Source organism: Micromys minutus, assembly GCF_963924665.1.
Source record: "Micromys minutus genome assembly, chromosome: 14".
Lineage (NCBI taxonomy): Eukaryota > Metazoa > Chordata > Mammalia > Rodentia > Muridae > Micromys > Micromys minutus.
This window is the reverse complement of record NC_137983.1, coordinates 28,884,128-28,903,584: the sequence shown is the minus strand read 5'-3', so window position 1 is coordinate 28,903,584 and position 19,457 is coordinate 28,884,128. Positions and strand designations below refer to the sequence as shown.

The 19,457-nt window shown below is 39.6% G+C and overlaps 1 protein-coding gene across 1 annotated transcript; it reads right to left on the bottom strand.

Moving 5' to 3' along the window:
* Window positions 1-441: 441 nt before the first annotated feature.
* On the bottom strand, window positions 442-19,345 carry FRG1 (FSHD region gene 1). Its single transcript, XM_080928337.1, has 9 exons — window positions 19,156-19,345; window positions 17,383-17,453; window positions 15,873-15,998; window positions 15,000-15,057; window positions 12,374-12,488; window positions 5,889-5,993; window positions 3,043-3,134; window positions 1,869-1,979; window positions 442-729 (listed from the first exon to the last, which is right to left on the bottom strand). Exons 1-9 carry the CDS (start codon window positions 19,215-19,217, stop codon window positions 693-695), a joined length of 777 nt encoding a protein of 258 aa, XP_080784463.1. The 5' UTR covers window positions 19,218-19,345; the 3' UTR covers window positions 442-692.
* Between the last annotated feature and the right edge of the window lie 112 nt (window positions 19,346-19,457).

Sequence of the window (19,457 nt, the reverse complement as noted above, 5' to 3'; positions counted from 1 at the left end):
TGGGGAACCCAGTCAGGAGTGATATAGCTATCATTATGAAGTTGAGTTAATACACTGATTTTTCTCTCCTCTTCTTCCCCACACCCTTTCCCCCCTCTCTTTCCTTGGTGTTCCTCCTCTAGAGACCCTGCCTAAAACACATTTTGGGGGAAAAGAGGGTCTCATGTACCCCAGGCTGGCCTTGAAATGTCCGTCTACACAAAAGAACAATCTTTATTGTGGTACTAGACCACAAATCAAAACACACAAGCAAACAAGGAAAATAGAAGAAAAGAAAGAAAGAGAAAATGGGAAGTGTTGAGCTTTACTTGCTTTCAGCGTGAGAGTTTCTAACTCCCTCTAACTGTGCAGACTGAGCATGGACTGAGGAAAGAGGCAGCACAGCAACCATAAGAGTCCAGGGCACCGGAACACGGGTCCTGGACCAACATCACAGGGAATTCAGAGAATAAAGAGGCCTGTAGTTCTTTAAGTGGGGAGACTTACCTGAAAAGTAAATCCCACGAAGGACCAGGGTTAAGGCTGACCAGTCAGGTCAAACCAGATACTAAATTAAGCAATAATTTCAAAAGGACTTGAGAATTCTGTAAAAGCGCTTATACTGAATATTTTTATTCAGATGAGAGAGAGAGAGAGAGAGAGAGAGAGAGCGAGCAACAGAAAAAATCCCAAAGCAACACACAGTGTTCATATCACTTGCAGTATCTGTCAGCTTTCAATTTGGCTCTCCTGTATAAGACAAAAAAAAAAAAAAACAAAAAAAAAAAAAACAAAAAAAAAAAAAAAAAAAAAAACGATGTAAAACACACCAGAGTCAACTGCTAAAACAGGAAATTCATGCTTGAGAATTGTTCTATTTTCATTACTGTATTAAGCATTCATGGTAGAGATTTTACTAAATCCTTACCTTTCAATTTTCTTTTTGTATAAAACTGATTCTAGTCTTATTAAACTTATTTTGTAATATTTCACAAAGGTGGCTTACAAGCTTTTTCAGTTCACGAGAGAAATGATAGTTATTTATGAGTTAATTAGTTCAAGCCTGCCTAAGTTTCTATTGGGCAACAATGATGTATTTTTTACAAAACTGGTTTTAAAGTTGCTAGACTTCCAGATCACTATTTTAGAGGTCACAATCTGACAGTATTTTATATTCTTTTCAGAACCACATACATATTAATTTTCTAGGTTGCAAAGTATTCTCCCATTAACGGATTTCACATTTACCAACTTTACGAGCCAGTTAACAGGAAGCACATAATTACGTATTATTTCATCAGATACTGGAAAGGATTAAGAGCGATTTGCATCTACTGACTGACTGTATTAAGCCCGCAGCTAACTTCCTTGCCTGCTCCTCCACTGGTAGCTGTACGCTGTCATTTATTAAAATATAAATTGGAACAAATATCAATAATGTACTATGGTAAGCATTGTGCACACTGCTAAATCTAACCTTATTAAAACAGATTTGGTTTTCCTTACTGAACTTTTGGTCCTGATACAAATTCAAAGATTCCCCCCCCCCCCCCCCAGTTTTAGTAACCTCTACTTGTCTAACAGAATACACAGAATCTTTAATGTTACTGAAACAAATTTCTAGCCCTGTTCCTAATTCTAAAGGGAAGATGATGAGAAGCAAATATATGTAAAGCAAACAAACATGGTGACTGTGAAGCAGAGAAATGGCCTAGTGGCTCAGTAAATATATGAAGGTTTCAATGAAACCTGGGAAGTTAAAAGAATGCAAGTATTTATACTCTAGTTAGATAGTAATACCACATGAATTAGCGATAAAGTCAACACTCCTGAAACACCGGTAGAACACACTACTTTTGAAAACTGCTATTATGTAAAAATACAATTACCTGTCCAGAAGTGTCTCGTGCAAAAATCCATCTTTCCGAGCCTTTTTAAGAATTTTACTATCTTCTTTGCTTATTTTGAGTTTGTGGTCTTGGAAGCTCTGAAATTTCTTTCTGTGAAGAAAATTCTTACATTGAAAAAAAAAAAAATCTCCCTATTTTTGCCTGTGCCCGGAGCTAGCCGGCCCTGTGCTATGGCTCTCTGTACTCAGACCCCGTTGGGAGAGAGCTGGTCCCCCAGAAGTGCTGACACACCTGAGAGCACAGGTAAGACCACCACTTCTGCTGTGAGGGACCTGCCTGGAGCCTCCAGGACACAGGAATCAAGAAGCAGTTTGGAACACGATACTTCCAGTTTCTGTCTACACCCTGTGCTGACCCTGTGCCACAGCTTTCTGTACCAGAAGGTGATGGGAGAGAGCTGGTCCCCCAGTAGTGCGGACACACAGACTTACAGGAGAGTCAAACCACTGTCAGAATCAGCAAGACCACCTAATACCAGTGTAGGGGAATGTCAGGGCAGGGAAGTGGGATAGGGTGTAAAAGCAGGGGGAGGGATTACGGGGTTTATGGAAGGGAAACTGGGAAAGGGGATAGCATTTGATATGTAAATAAAATATATCCAATAAAGGTAAAATGAAAAAAAGAGGAGAAATTTAAAATCTGCACAGAAAAAAAGAAAAAATAAATCTCAGACTTTGTGTTTCCTTATCAAATTCCAAATAGTATTAAATAAAAGTTTTTCCAATATATTTATTTAGAAAACCTAGTTGCATTAAAAAAATTGATAGTTTTTTTATTACAACTTTATTTTTTAAAAGAGATACATGTACAGATTTTAAAAGCATTTTTGACTTAAAACTATATGAATATAAAAATTGATAGTTTCTTTCTGCTACAAAGGTAATTTTTTAATTGCAGAGCCTCCTTATCCTAGGGATGTTGGAGGGTTGAAGCCCCATGTCTGGAACATGAATGGCTCCTGTCTGGGTGGTGTGACAAAGTGCCTTTAGCTTTAAGCACTGGGAAATAACTGGGAAAGCCACAGCCACAAGGAAAGCAGTGAGCTCAGTGCTCCGTTTGAGTGAGTTTCCATTACTGGCTCTTGTGGTCCTTCCGTTCTTTGCTGTCCTGAGCAGCCCTGAGTGTCAGAGTAAGGCTAGAGGGGAGTACGTACACATAGTTGATCTCACACTGCTTCACACTTCCCTTGTCTTCTTCTGGGATGTCATCCTTTTTCTTGGTTTCTCTTTCCGCACAGGATCTGATCTGGACAATGATGAGAACCAACAGGTTACACATCCACCTTCCTCTCCCCACTTGCTACGCAATGCACACCACAGAGTTAACTCACCAATTAGATTTAGGGCAAGACAAGCTTAGAAAAAAATGTGTGTTTTTTTATTTCATACACCACAAGCTTTCTGTTTGCCAATTAAAGGTCACACTATTTTGGGAGAAAGGTTTAATTTCTGGGTTTTTAAAAGAGGTGATTAGGCTCTAGACGCCTTCTAGAGTCATATGGATCCATTTGATAGAGGGAGGCCACCCGAAAAACCAGATTCAAGAGAATCAAACAAAAAGATACCTTGATGCTAAAATGTTTTGAGATGTATATGCTGCAGAATGTGCAGCTATGGTGAAGATCATCATCAGAATGCTGCACTGGCACGTTTGGATTCTGATCTCAGGACTTTCAGCCAGATCCAGTCCAGACAGACATTAGAGGCCACAACAATTGTTGTGTGGCCTTGTTAAGGCCATTCAGCTCCCCATTTTCCCTATCCCCCCTGCAAGAATATCTCAATGCCCATGTGCAGCTTGAAGAGTCATCACCCCAATCCCCTGGACTTTGGGGAGCTGCAGGGGGTTATTCTAAGGTTTTTATGAGGAATTTAGAAATGGTCATAATTTAACATAGACTGATATGCACAGCCATAATCTCGTTTGGTAACTAAGCTAAAGTCTTATCTTTATATTGGTATGGATATTTAAATTGTTACAAAAATTTAAAAGGTGAAAGGTTTGGACCCAGTCCTTCCATTATGCCTTTACAAACTTCTGAGTTGATTGAACATAGCAATTAGGGGTCAAATAACAAATTCCTGGCTCCTAGTTCACTGTCTAGGGTGTTTTTAAAATATTCTCATCAGAAATAGCTGAGAACAGCTACCAGACAACAGTCCAGATTACCATATAGATATAGATGGTTTTCAAAAAATCCACAGATTATGACATTTATTGTTATTTATCTTTGTTGAGACATATCTGCTCCTTACAGTTCCCCTTCGGTGGATTAACAAAGAAATTGAACATCTCTACCTCCAAGTGAGGTAATACTAGTGGAGATTTGTCTCTATGACTTGTCTCAGTTCTAGAAGCCATGTTAGGCTTCCTATGTTTATAGATATTTGGTCATTCTCAGATTTCTGGCGGAGTTGAAGACTAATTTAGTCTCATAGCCTACCCAAGCCAATTAACTCTGAAAAAGCATAGTGGTCTAGATGATTTTCCAATGATAATAGTTATACATGTTGATGAAAAGGGTTTTTTTTAAAAAAAAAAAAAAAAAAAACAGAAAGGGTGATAGTATCATTATGCAGCTAGGCTGCTCCAGCCTATCACTGGATGAGAAGAAAGGGTAGGCAGAGAAAAGTCTCGGAAGGAGAGAGGAGAGGAAGCAAGAAGAATCAAGAAAGCCAGAGGAAGAGGTAGAAGGAGAAGGAGCTGGAGGCCAACATGGCAGTGAATGTAAATATTCTCTGCACATAAATACAGGTTGTTATGAGTATTTGGTGTGTTCATTCATGTGGCCACTTAACTGGATGAAAAAAAAAGTGTAGTGGTGGGACACACAAAGCCCGCTGTGGAATTGGGATGTGTGTGCCAGGTGTGGTAACAACCCACCAAGGGAAAGTGAGTGAAAACAGCACGCTGGGACAGTCGTGGACTGCTCCAGTCAGAAACAGCCAGGGTGGGCCGAGAGGACCGCCTGGGTCAAAGGAAGCAAGAGTCTGTGAGTACTTGGGGGCAGCGTGGAGCCGCTGAGATAAGGATACCCTGCAGGGCCATGGGGCTTGTCGATGCCGGCACTAGCACGGGATAAATGGTTACCCTATTTTTTATTTACTGCAACACATATCATTTATAGAATCCACTGGAATTATATGTAAGCTGAAACAAAACTCCATTAGAGTCTAGTCTGCTACCTAAGGGTCTTGGGAGTTTACTGGGAACTTTACCATGAGATGAAGGTTTCTGTATAACTTTTATAACTAAGTAAACGCAACGAATAGCATTAGGGAACTCTTCCTGGAAGGATTTTCCCTTCCAGTTACTGACTTACGCTCTACGTGCTTCCCGTCTCTTCTCATGGACAGAGGACGTGCATTCACAAAGAAGGCAAAATCTGAGGCCCTAAAGGTCTATAAGACTTTTATGTTTATTTAGTGACTACTGCCGTGGGTGTTAAAGTAGTTAATAAAATTTTGCTTTTGTAGATTCAGTCTGTGTTGCAGCACCACTTCTAAGGATAAAAAGCAGTAGACAATCTACACTTCGATTTATAAGGAACTGATTAAATAAAGTGAGGAAGAACTGTAACGTGGAAGGGAAGACTTGCGCTACAGATACACAAGGACAGGAGTCTCCAAGATGTAATAGTAAAGAAAAGCAGAAAAGGTGTTTATATAAGAGACATTTCTATACAACAAAAGAAACAAGCAGCAGTCAAACCAAACCAAGACAACCAGAGGGAAGAGGTAGGGTCAAGGCAGGTGGGAGATAAGAGCCTCTGAGTTCTTCACTTGAAAAGTCTCAAGCTTTGGGAGCAAATTATCTATCTTAAAAATTAGATATTATGAAAATAGTAGAGACGCTTTGATGCAATCATTTCTCAATTAGATCTTACAAATAAGACATCACTGGATTGATGATTGAAATGAAAGCACATCTGGATCAGCAAAGGAGACAGTCAGCTGTCCCCGGTTTCCCAGACATCACCTATAGTCCGTAGGTTTTTACCTTTATCATTTCTTCTTCTCCTGCTGTTTTACTCTTTGCTTCTATATCGCCTGTTTCATTACATCTAATAAAGCAGCTATTTGAGGCCAGTAAAGCCATTTTCCCCTAAATAAAACAAAGGAAAAAAAAACAAGCTATGAATACTTGCAGAAATTTTAAGTCATTTGGCTAATTTAAAATTTTTCCCCCAGTTCTAAGATAAATAAAGATGCAGACAAAGCCTGGAAAACAAAAAAACATACAGAAAGGGAAAATCAACATCACCCCTAGTAAATCTTAATTTCCAAACATTATTACAATAAATGCTTGAGTGTGTTTTCTACAGGATTCGAGTGGTAAAGAATCAAACTGCTGTTTTCCTTCTAGCAGGACAGCACTCTAACTACACAAAATTAATGTATTTAATTCCTGTCTCTAAAGATACAACTCATTAGTTTACGCTAGAGAGTGTCTTCAAAGAAAATAAAACTTATGAATAATAGGTGGTACACTCTGCTTTCCACTCTTCTGTAGATACCCCAACTCCAAGCCTGTCCTCATTTCTAAGTGTTAGCTCCCAATATTGAGAAACATATTTTTCTATCTTGAGCCATCACCTGGCAGGTCCTCAGATGCAATTCCTACCAGGTAACCCACAGCCATCACCCTCCTAAGAACATGAAAGGGTAAGAGAAACCAAGGAACTGAACACCTACCCAACAAAGATCAAATATCAGCATCTAGAAGTACAATTATCCCAGACTCAAATGCCTAGAAACCAATGTACAAACAGTAACAGCCAGGATGGTATGTCTTCCCTACTGCCCAGCAACCCTAACATAGCAGGTCCTGAGAAATGCAATATAGCTGACACACAAGACAAAGACTTCAAAATAGTCTTTATGAATATGTTAGAGGCCCTTTAAAAAGATATGAATACATCTACTAACAAATATATGAAACAAAAACAGTGGAATGAAATGAAGAAAACAGTTCAAGACATGAAAGTGGAAATAGGACTTTTCAATCACAACAGATGGAGAAATAAAGAATACAGAAATATAGAAAACCCAAGCTGAGGGATAACTGAAACCAACAGGAAACCCAGAGGCAAACCTCGCCACAGAATACAAGAGATGGGAGAAAGAGTCTCAAGTACTAAAGACAAGAAGGAAGAAAAGGATATCTAGGTAAGATAAAATGTCAATCTAATCTCCAGGTACAAAACACCCACATACTCTGGGATGCTATGAACAGACCAAATCTACAAATAATAGGAATGGCAGAGGAAAAGAAACCCAAATCAAAGGTACAGAAAATACAAGAAAATTTCCCCAACCTAAAGAAGAAGAAGGTACCCATCAAGGTAAAGGATGCATATGAAATGCCAAATGAAATGGGCCAGAAAATAAATTCTTCTTGTCACATAATTAAAATAATAAATGTACAGAACAAAGAATATTAAAGGCTGCAAGGGAACAAGATCAAATAACATGTAAAACAGATTTTAGAATGACACCCAACTTTTCAATGGAAACTCTAAAAGCAAGAAGGGCCTAGTCAGACATTCTACAAACTTTTAAGAGATTACAGATGGCTAGCATAAACTACTATACCCTTCAGTATTTTTAAAATCACAACAGAGGGAGAAATAAAGACAATCTATAATAAAACCAAACTTAAGTAATATCTATTTACAAATCCAGCCCTGCAGAAGGCTTTAGAAGAAAAACTACAACGTAAGGAGGCTAAGCACACCCAAGAAGACAGAAGGAATAAATAAAACAAACCAAGAAACCAAAAGAAAAGTGCAACCCTACCACCACCACAACAAAATAACCGGAACCAGCAAACGCGGCTCACTGATAACTCTTCATGTCAATGGTCTCAAAAACCGACTAACAGCATGGATTAAAAAACAGGATCCACCCTTAAGTGTACATCTTAATATCAAGCATGGACATCAACTCAGAGTAAAAGGGTGGACAGGGATCTAAGTAAGTATCTAAGTAAGATCTAACAAAGTTCAAACCAAAACTAATCAGAAGAGCTAGGGAAGGACACTACATCAAAGGAAAAATCTACCAAGAGGATACTACAGTTTAAACATCTATGCACCCAAATCAAAGGCTCTTGAGTTCCTAAAGTAAATACTACTATGGCTTAAATCACATACTAACTTTACACAGTGATCATGGGTGACTTTAGTACTCTGCTGTCACCAATAGACAGGTCATCCAGACAATAATGAAGCGAATGCTGGCGCTAACTGATGTTGTAACAAACTTAATGGAACTAGCAGATATTTACAGAACATTATACCCTAACACAAAAGTGTAATATATTCTTCTTACCAGCTCATGGAACTTTCTCCACAACTGACCATGTACCTGGACACAAAGCAAGTTTCAACAAATACAAGAAAATACATCCTGCATCCTATCTCACCACCACAAAGTACAGTTGGATAGCGCAACAAGACAATTAAGATCAAGAGGATACAAGTAGGAAGGAGAGAAGTCAAAATATCTTTATTTTCAGATGATATGGTAATAGGCAAAAGTGGCCCTAAAAATTCTATTAGGAAACTCCCATAACTGATAAACACTTTCAGCAAAGTAGCAAGATACAAAATTCAGAAAAATCTCTCCTATTTACAAATGGCAAATAGTCTAAGAAATAAATCAAGGAAAGACACATTTAATTATAGCCTTAAATAATATAAAATATCTTGGGGGTAAATCTAACCAAGCAAGTAAAGGCTTCTATGATTAAAAACTTTAATAAGACATTAAAGAAAAAAAAAAAACCCCATGAAGATATGGGAAAATGGAAAATCTCCCATATTTATGGATCATAGGATTAATGTAATAAAACTGGCCATCCTACCAAAAGTACTCTACAATCCCCATCGAAATTCTAACACAATTCTTCATAGATCTTGAAAGTTTTCACCTTCATATGGAAACACCGAAACCCAGAATAGCTAAAATAATCCTGAATAACAAAAGAACTCCTGGAGGCATCACCACCCCCAACCTCAAAGTACTATAGGCCTACGTAATAAAACAGTGGTATTAGCACAAAACAGACCTGTTCATCAGTGGGATAGAACTGAAGACCCAAATATTAATCCACATATGTATGGATACCTGATTTTTTATAAAGAAGCCAAAATTACAAACTGCAAAAAGATAATATCTTCAATAAATGGTGCTGGTCAAACTGGACAGCTGTATGTAGAATTTAAAGAGATCCTTATTTATCACCCTGCATAAAACTCAACTCAACATCAAAGCAGATTCACTGAACTGGAAAGAAGGAATGTGGGGAAGAGCCTAGAACTCATGGCAGAGACTTTCTGAACACAACATTGATAGCCCAGACACTAAGGTTACAATTAATAAATGGGATCTCGTGAAAATCAAACACTTTCTGCAAAGGACACTGTCATTGGGATAAAGCCACATGCTACAGAATGGGATAAAATCAAATATACATTTGACAGAGGGCCAACAGTCAAAATATATAAACAACTAAAAAATCTGAACGTAAGAAAACAACCCATTAAATTCCTTCTTTTTCTTTTCTCTCCTTCCTTCTTTCCCCTTTCCCTCCCTCCATCCTCCCTCCTTTGTCTGTCTCTGTCTTTTTGGACAAGGTTTCTCTGTACCCAGAGTAGACCAGCTGTACTGGAACTTGCTCTAAGGCAGGTCTCTAAGTCACAGAGATCTGCCTGCCTGGTAAGTGCTGGGATTAAAGGCGTGGTGACTACCTGGCATGTTTGTTTGAGCAACAAATTCTTAATAGAGGAAACTCAAATGGCTGAGAAGCATTTAAAAAAAATGTTCAGCATCCTTGGTCAGCAAGGAAATGCAAATCAAAATTTTGAGATCTCATCTTACGCAGGCTAGAACAGTCAAGATCAATAGGACAAATGGCTGCTCCTGTTGGGGAGTGTGTGGAGCCAGGGGAGCACCCATTACTGGTGGAGTACAAACTTGTACAGCCACTATGGAAATCAGTGTGGTGGATCCTCAGGAGCTGGACACTGAGCTAATCAAGATGAAGCTGTCTCATTCCTGGGTATATACCAAAAAGGAAGATTCACCCTATTACAGACACATTTGTTCAACCATGTTTACTGCTGTTCTATTTATAACATCCAGAAACTGGAAACCACCTAGATGCCCCTCAGCAGAAGAATGGATAAAGAAACTGGCATATTTAAACAACATATCACACAATAGAGTATTTCTCAGCTGTCACAAAAACAAAAATATGAAACTTGTAGGTAAATGGATGGACTAGAAAAAAATCATCCTGAGTGAGTTAACTTGGACCTAGAAAGAAATGTACTACATGTATTCACTTACATGTGGCTGTTACTGTTAAGTCATTGATAAGCAAGCTAAAATCCATATAACCATGGGGGTCAGGTATAAAATAAGGGACTGGGAGAAGGGACAGGTCTCCCAAAAGATGTTATAGCATCTAATTATAAAACAGGTATGGACGGATGAGGGAGGGAGCCTAGAATGGGGAATGGGAGGGAAGAGGCAGGCAAGGGAGGGAATACAGAGAGGAACTTCTAAAACTAAGGGTCCTATGACAGCCTAAAATAATAAAGCCTCTTGACACATATATATGCATACACACACACACACACACACACACACACACACACACACACACACACACACACACACGAAGGTGATCTAAAATCACCAAAGAATAGGGAAGACAGACTCCGACTGGAAATCTTTCATCACCAAAGAAAGCTTCCAAGACTGGGAATGAGTTACATCTAACCAACGTGTTGGCCAAAAGGGTCCCATGGAGTTCCCTAAACAACGCAGGCTAGCACCAGGTTATTGGTTGCTCTGGACAAAATGATGATAATGCCTTAGTACTGAAGATGACAACTACATAGCTCATTGAACATGGAGGGCTCAAGCAGGTGCCTGCCTAGAGCCTCTGCTCCTGTGGACCAGGTCATGGTACAAGAAGATACTGTGGATGCTATCAAAGGAGAAAGGTAATACCAATCTAGGTACAAACCCTTTGACCTACAGTGGTGACCTGCCTGCACCTGGTGCGGAGCAATAGTGGACCGAATGCTTGCTGGAGCTGTGAGCAACAAACATCTTGTGTGTCTTAAGGCCCACTACAAGATGGGACTGCCTGAGTGGCCAATAACCCAAGAGTTACACAAGCCAGGGGCCTAGGGAAAAGCCAAAGCTCACAGTTCTGCTAGAAAGATGTCGCAATATAACACCTAATGGCTATAATCAAGATCAGTGCCTTGTTCATTCAGCCATTATCAGAGAAGCTTCCTCTTGAAGCATATGGGAAATCGTTCAAGACTCACGGCCAGACATATGCAGCGAGACACTCTGGAACACCCAGTACTACGTGGGATGTCTCCACTAACTCCCTCCCCTCAGGGCTCAGTGAGCCTGTGGAAGAGGAGGTGGAAAGCATGCACAGGCCTGCATAGGTCTGCAATAGACAGGTACCTAGAGCTGACGGGGGATGAAAGGTGGAGTGTGCGCATGTTCCCATCCCTAACCTCCAGGGCTACCTCTAACCCATAACACAAACCAAAAAATGAACCACTCTTACGGGTCGGTCCCGTGCCCAGCAGCACACAAAACAAATCTGATAGCATCTTTGGGGGTTGTGTCATAACACTGAGTCAAGGCATTTCTCTTTTGGCCTTACAGGTCCTATGCTTGCATATTATGGCTTCTGGTTTTGTATTTTGATGAGATTCCTGAGTGTAAACATGCGTCTCTGTTAAATGTTTTGTGTGCTTTTTTTCTTGACTGTTTTTTTGTTTGTTTGTTTGTTTTGTCCTATGTGATGTTTGTTTCTGTTTTATAATATTATATTATATTTTGTTTTATTACTGTTCCCTAGATGCTTGGTTTTTCTCCTAAGGAATCAGAAGGGTGTGGATCCTTATTAGGCAGGAGGTAGAGAGGAACCTGTGGAGGAGCATCAGGAGGGAAAACTGTAATCAGAAGATATTGTACAGAATAAAAATCTACTTTGAGTAAAATATAAATAGTTACTGTTAAGTACAATTCTTGCTCATGAGATGTCAAACTGTGTTTCTCTCAGCATTAGCCTCCTCTGTTGCCCTCTTATCAGTCTCTACAGGTTCCGGACCAATTCACGTGAAAGAGATGCTCTTCAAACACCCTGGGACTGGCTGTTTTATATCTTCATGAAAACTGTGACAATAGGTCTCAATGGCAGATGGAAACCAGAATGGAAAATGTCCGTTGCAATGTCTTGACAGCAGTGTAATCTGTCACTCTGGAGTGCACCAAGCCACTGTAGTACTGTTGTTGTATCATTGTTTGGTCTGTGTGTCTTCATAGTTATAAGTTCATTCTAATTTTACCGTCTAGCTTTACTGTTTTATTGCTAACTTCAGAGAATATGCTTTATTGAAATGACTTTTTCTTAAACTGGCTTTTCTAAATAACAGTACTCACATCTTGAAACACTGGTTCCCACTGTTCTCTTGGTCCAATTGCATCCGAACGCCCAACAACAAGTCCATCCGAATTTATGCCAAGATATTTTCCATAGCCAGATTTCAGGGCAATTCTTTGGTTTAAAAAGATAAACATTAAAAACTGAGAGGAAGAATTTAACTATAGAATAAAGAGTATGCTGCGCATACTTATATATCTTTGTATATATATTTATGTATATACATGTATAATAAATCCAGACCAGACATGTTTATAGTGGACACTATATTCTCTATCTGTAACCTTACATTTTGCTAATATAATCATTATATTGTATCTTACATTGTATAGCAGTTATTTTCTAAAGGCATTACTGTCCTATTGTAGATGCATAAAAGTCACCCTTTATGTTGTTATACAAAGTCTTACTGATTTGTTATATATAAAACTGCTGATTTATCTTTAGAAGAGATTCCTAGAGGAGGAAGCCACTGGATTGAAGGTTATCAACTTAAAACTAAAACAGTGTCTTGGTTAGTATCTCAGGCCGACTCCCACCAGGCCAGGCTATAAGTACACATGTTAAAACTACAGTTTTTCAACCTGCTTTCTAGAAAAAGCTATAAAAACCTAACTTCTTACAAGACTGTCTTCTTAAGGTGGGAGGTGCTGGGAACTAAAAACTCCATCCAGGCTAATGCTCTAAGCTAGGCAGCTAGTTCAACATTATTTCAGTTATGCACTTTTGAAAAGTATGCTCTTTTTGACAAGATATGATGACATGTGTCTTTAATCTTAGCACTCAGGAGACAAAGGCAGCTGATCTCCCAGAGTTAGGGGCCATCCTGATCTATGTAATACATTCAAGGCCAGCTAGGGGTACATAGTAAAACCCTGTACTTAAAGGAAAGAAAGGGAGGGACGGAGGGAAAGAAAACTGAAGTACATTTCCTTTGTTAAGTTGATTGGGTTTGGAGTCTTTGAGGGTGGTTTCAGAGGTCAGTGAAGAGGGACACGTCCTGAATGAGTGGCACTGTCTTAGGAGCTGGGGCTCTAGAATACATAAAATGGGGAAAAGGAAGCCTGATGAGGGCCAGCTTTCCCCTCCCACTTGGTGATGCCTGCAGATATGGAATTCCAGGCACAAGCACTCTCCTGGTGTGACACACTCCTTGGCATGGAGCCAACTTTATCCTCCAAACCACAAACCAAACTGTTTTTTCCTGAAGTTGCTGTCAGGTAATTAACATGTACTTTAAAAATGCTGGAAAATCCAATATGGGAAAATTGAACAGTATATAATTTGCATGACAGTCATTAGGGAGAATGACATCGACATGTTTTTCATTTTCCTTTTCCAGATCAAAACTATATGGTGTGTGTTCATTTTCTACTGCTGTCAGCAGGACTCCAAAAGCTGTGCAGATATACTACCAAGAAACTCACTGCTCCTGGAGATCTGTTGCAAATACTTTGCTCATTTTCTATTGCTCATAGTGACGATCAAGATTTTTGACTGACATTTTGTTCCTCTGATTAACTCCTAAGTCTTTCAAAGAAATATGGAATCCATTATTTAAATGTGATTTTAAGAATTATGATTTCTGATTTCTATTTTGGCAGCCAGTCTCTGGGGATGCTGGACTGACTTCATACTCAGTCAGGGACTAAAGATAACGTATAAATCCTGATTATGTTGATGTAACAACTACAACACTGACACTCAGTTTTTTTATCTCCTACTCACAATACCATTCTGTACGTGTGCACTGAAACAACCCAGTCCATCTTTTTGTGATAAAAGAACATTCTCTGGTTACTTCCAGCAGGATTTTCTTTTGCCTTCCTATCTCTTGACTTTTTCCTGCACAGGGTATCAGTGCATTTCCTAGATGGCCTGAACTTGTCCTCTCCTTCCTGAGCCTTCCAATGTCTGCCATCAAGTCTGCTGTGTCTCTTCTGACTGCAAAATCCATACAGTACAGTATCACGGGCAGACCTTGTTTTATGTTAATTTTCTTTTCATGCTCTTTCTCATCTATTTAATTTGGCCTCTTGACATTTTTCATTTTAGGCTCTGAAGTTTTCTAGACAAAGAGTATATGCTAGGAATATCCACATACATACTACAGGTTAAGCATCTTTAATCCCCAAACCTCCAAAATCCCAAATTTCTGAGCCAAACATGAGGCCACATATGTATAATGCTACAGCTGGCCTCTTTAGGAACAGTGACATACTGTATAAAAGTACCTTATATAAAAATGTATATATGGTGTAAATAAAATATATGTGCGCCTTCACTAATGTACAAGTAGACATATCCTAAATCCCTAAAACAGAAAATCCCAAAACGTTCTGATTATAAATAACATGCTTTCTGAAGACCATGTCTCCATAGCCTTTCAATTAAAATTATTCTCTGAGCTTATATTTACTAACAGTGCAGTTCTAGTTACATAAGTGAAATTATTATTACTTTTTGAGACAGGGTTCCAGGCTGGCCCCAAGCTCATTACACAGTCAGGATGGCCTTGAACTCCCGATCGTGACTCTTCTCCCTTGCCTGGTATGAAAGGCATGCATCACCAAGCGTGGTTAGGTGAGGTTTAAAGCTGTTAACTACAGTTCAACTAACACTTACCTGGAGTCAGACAGTTTAACAGCAGTGAACTGCTCTGGAGGACTGGGACCCTCATCAACTACAGAAAAACAAAAATGGAAAACACACACTTGTTATAAACATTCATGCAAAAAAACAATTTTATGTTTTAAAAACTAGTTCTCCACCTAAAATTACACATAAGGACATTAAGATATTTGGACACGCTATAATAATATAGTAACTATACATTAAAATATCATTATTGAATTTATGTAATGAGTTTATGTATTTTGTAAGACAGTTTGGCATGACACTTAGCCACTTCCAATATAATCTCATGTTTTAAAGCATAGTACATAAATAACAGCATGTGAAATAATACTAAATGCTTTTATTTATTCCAGAAATGTCCATTCTGGTTTACTTCACAGTGCCTTCATTCCTTGTGGTGCATCCTTGTGGGCTAGGGATAAGGAGAAAAAGTCTAAATATCTGTTAACTACACTCACTTGGAAAGGAAAAACAAAAAGCAAAAAACCCCTTTTCAATTAGATTTTCTCTTCATCTATAATCCTATTTTTACTCATTATTATTATTATTTACTTTGGTTTTTTGAGGCAGGTGTTCCCTGTGCTGCCCCGGCTGTCCTCAGAGATATGCCTGCCTCTGCATCTTTTTGAGACTAAGGCATGTGCTGCCAACACCTGGCTACAATGGCAATTTTTTATTTCCCTATTATTTCTTCTGTTACTAGTCAGAATGCTTTTAAATGCTTATTCAGGGAAAAGACACTTCTCAGGAGCTAATACACAAGGGCAGGGCAATGCGCAGGCGTGCAGTATGATGGCGGCCCTGCTTCAGACTCATGCACTAGCTCTGTAATGCTTTACTTGACTTGTCTGTCCCACACACCTTCTCTGTGTGGAGCTCCCAGTGTAAAGAGGCCATTGTCCAGTGCATGGATATAGGATCCTTTATCCATCTCAATGGCAATAGTTCCTGAAATCTCACCAAAGCTGGATACAGTCCACCAGATTCCTACAAAATAAAAATCAAAGTTTATCCTTTGTATTTTACGGTTACTCAAAAGTTCTGTTGTTTTTTTTTTTTTTCAGATTTTAAAATAATTTTTACATAAAACTATATGAATATATTTTTAGTCAGTACTTGATTTTTTTAAAGGTTTGATAGTATGCATTGAAAACTTAATAGTTACAATGAGCATAAAGTACATGTAAAACAAAATGTAACGTGGAAATAGTCAAAGTTTTCTTGTTGTAAAGAGATTTTTTTGTTTTGTTTTGTTTTGTTTTCTTTATTTCTTGGACTTCATACAGTCTGTGAGTTGTTTCTGAGGCAGTGCGAGCCTCTGGGGTTAGCATCCCATTATCAGTGACTGCATATTATGTCTGTTGTTTTGTGACTGGGTTATCTCACTCAGAATGATATTTTCTAGATGCAGCCTGTTGTTTCTACTATAACTTATTATTTATTTTTTTTAAAAAGCCTGTGGTCCCAAGAATCAATGCAGAAAAATCTGGTTTACCTTCCTAACTGTACCACCTCACATGCGTCCTGCACAATCCTTACTCTTGACAATGACACAATCCTGAGTTTCTCATATTTTCCCAGTTTTTCATGAACTTGTTAGTCATACCTGTGGATTCCCGTGATTAACATGACAGTCCAGATCACTCTTAACACATACAGAAATACAAACAGTAAGAATAGTGCCTCTGACTGCAGGCCTCATCCTTGCATGCTTTCTAGTAGCAATGTCTAAATGAGTCCCACAGAGAGACTTTGCAGCAAAGTCTCTCCTTTTTCCTCAGTGGATGCCTGAGACTAACACAAAATCCTATATATACTAAGGCTTTCCCCTACATCCATGATGAGGCTTCATGCATGCTAGCCAACTACCCTACCACTGAACCGCACCCCAGCCTACACTTAACAGTAAGTAAATTATTTGAACATAGCATCCCACTGCTTGGTTCCTGAGATAAGGAAGAACAAGTGACACCTGGTGACCAGACAAGCAGGTCATCAGTTCTGACTCAGAAAACACTTCAAATGGAACACCAAGAGATGCTAACTTTTCATTCAATAAACAACGGTACAGCTTGGAGCTAAGGTGGCTTTCTAGACTTTGTTCACATTTGGAAAAATTCTAACAATATTGTAAGGCAAGGGAGAATTACATGAACCTCAAATTTCAGTCACTCCACGGTCTGGATGTTGGTATCATCCCCAAATTTTACATGTTGAAACCTTGTCATCAATGCTCAGAGGTGGCAACACTGAGAGGAGATTAGTCTGTGATGATCAAACTCTCAAAAATTGGGATTATTACCCTAATAAAAGAGGTTCTAGGGGGCTGGGGGGAGACAGAATGAATCCAAAAAGAACGGAAGTGGCTTACCCACAATATCAAGTTGGGTTTCCTCATCTTCTTCTCTCTTTCTCTTCTTATCTTTGTTCTTTTTCTTTTTACTAAACGGGAAAAAAAGAGACATGTACATGAATTTGGACATACTGAGATGTGTGTTAAAAGTCACAAGATGGCATATGCAGCAGAGGACAGCATTGTCTGGCATCAATGAGAGAAGTCTTTGGTCCAGTGATGGTGTGTTTACCCAGTGTAGGGGAATGTCAAGGCACTGAGGTGGGAGAGGGAGTTTGGGAGAGGGAGAACCTTCATGGAGGCAAAGGGAGAGGGAGGGGGATAGGATTGGGGGAAAGGGGATAACATCTGAAATGTAAATACAGAGAATATCCAATAAGAAAAAGAAAAAGAAGAAAAAAAAATCACAAGATGGGAACTCAGAGGAGCCATTCCAGCTGTCTAAGTGACCTATAGATCTTTTACAGTTTATACATGTTATATTAAAACACTGAGAAGTTACGTCTGCCCTCACTTTCCTGGATGACAGATGTTAGAAGTATACCCTCTTCCCAAGAGGTGGTCATGGTGTTTTATCAGAGCAATAGAACCCGTAACTAAAGATAAAGACAGCCTTGTAAAACATTTCTCAAAAAGCTAAGCACTGAGTTACCAAAAATAACCTAGGTGATTCTACATCTATACATGCATGCATGCATACACACATAGATATCCTGAGTTCCAGGCCAACCAGAGCTACAAACTGAGATCCTGTCTCAACCACAACCTAAGTGAAAGAGGTCTAACACATTAGGTATTGTTAAATTCCACCAACATAAAATATTCATAATAAGTAAGTCCTTGTAGCCTGAAAGCAGTTGACAGAAACTGGAAGGAGGGACAGATGGGTGTGATAATTTAATGGTTGGCTAAAGGGTCTCCTCTGGAGTAGCAAAATACGTACCAACTAGAAAGTGATGAACTTGTAAATATACTTAAAAAGCCTAGCTAAAGACTTTAAAAGGAGGAGGTTATGGCGTATGGATTTCAGCTCCATAAATGAATAGACAAGGAGAGATCTTAGAGAAAAAGTGATTATCCAAAGTGCTTAAAACAAATTCTGAGCCTTGTGGTTGCAGCCCATGTCTTCCATCCCAGCACTTGGGAGGCAGAGGCAGGTGGGTGTCTTGAGTTTGTGGCCAGCTTGGTCTATAGAGGAAGTTCCAGGACTACACAGAGAACCCCGTCTCAAGAAACAAAGAGCAAATCCTTATACATGGGAAGTACTACATTTGGTCTTAACAATGCTGTCTTAACTTCTTTGCATCTTAACTACAAAATTTTCAGAAGCGAATTCTGTTCTCCCTGCAGCTATTTCAAACAGTTTCAGATTTAGCTAGGATAAATTCAGCACGAAGCTCACTGACAAGTTAACTACCCAAACTGCTTCATTCGATTCAAGAAAGAAAATGCTCAACTTTGGCCAAATTTTTTAAGAGGCCGAAGATAGGATCCGGCAGGTATCTTTCTCTACAGAGCTAACTATAAATCACACTCATAAATCGCCCTCACTTGGCTGTTATATTCTGAGTTATCGGAGGCCTCTGGGGTCCCCAAAGTAGGACTCATGGTCTCCCTGTCTCGGGGGCTCCCCTGTCACGCAGCGTCAGCTAGGAAGTAACGGGGAGGCTGTCCACGCAGCTCTGCCACTAGGTGCCCCGAGTGGGGTGGCTACCCCGGGAGGCTAGCACGGCCCTGGCCCCGGGGATGGATGGACCGAGAACCGCGACTTCCGCCCGAGCGCCTCCTCACCTCTTGGCTTTAGTGCCCTTGAGCACGAGTTTGGTGGACTTTACGTAGGAATATTCGGCCATGGTTCTGCACGCTGAAGTGGCAGCCGGCGGCGGAGCTTCTGTAGGTCCGAGAGAAGGAGATGGTTCTAACGGCTCGAGCTAAGGGAACCACACAGGAATACTCCGCCTCCTTCTACTCAAGGCTACGATTCTCCTACTTCCTGTTTACAGAGGTCGGTGCGCTACGGCGGCCGCGGAGGACTCAATCGCGCCAGCGTTGCTGCGGCGAAGTCCCGGATGTTCGCGCTTTTTTTTTTTTTT

Excerpts from the sequence above, each read along its gene's own strand:
- FRG1 (XM_080928337.1), bottom strand. The coding sequence starts at position 19,217 with ATGGCCGAATATTCCTACGTAAAGTCCACCAAACTCGTGCTCAAGGGC. Across the intron at positions 12,489-14,999 it reads GTTAAACTGTCTGACTCCAG|AATTGCCCTGAAATCTGGCT; the intron begins GTAAGTGTTAGT and ends TTTAAACCAAAG. Across the intron at positions 730-1,868 it reads CACGAGACACTTCTGGACAG|GAGAGCCAAATTGAAAGCTG; the intron begins GTAATTGTATTT and ends TGTCTTATACAG.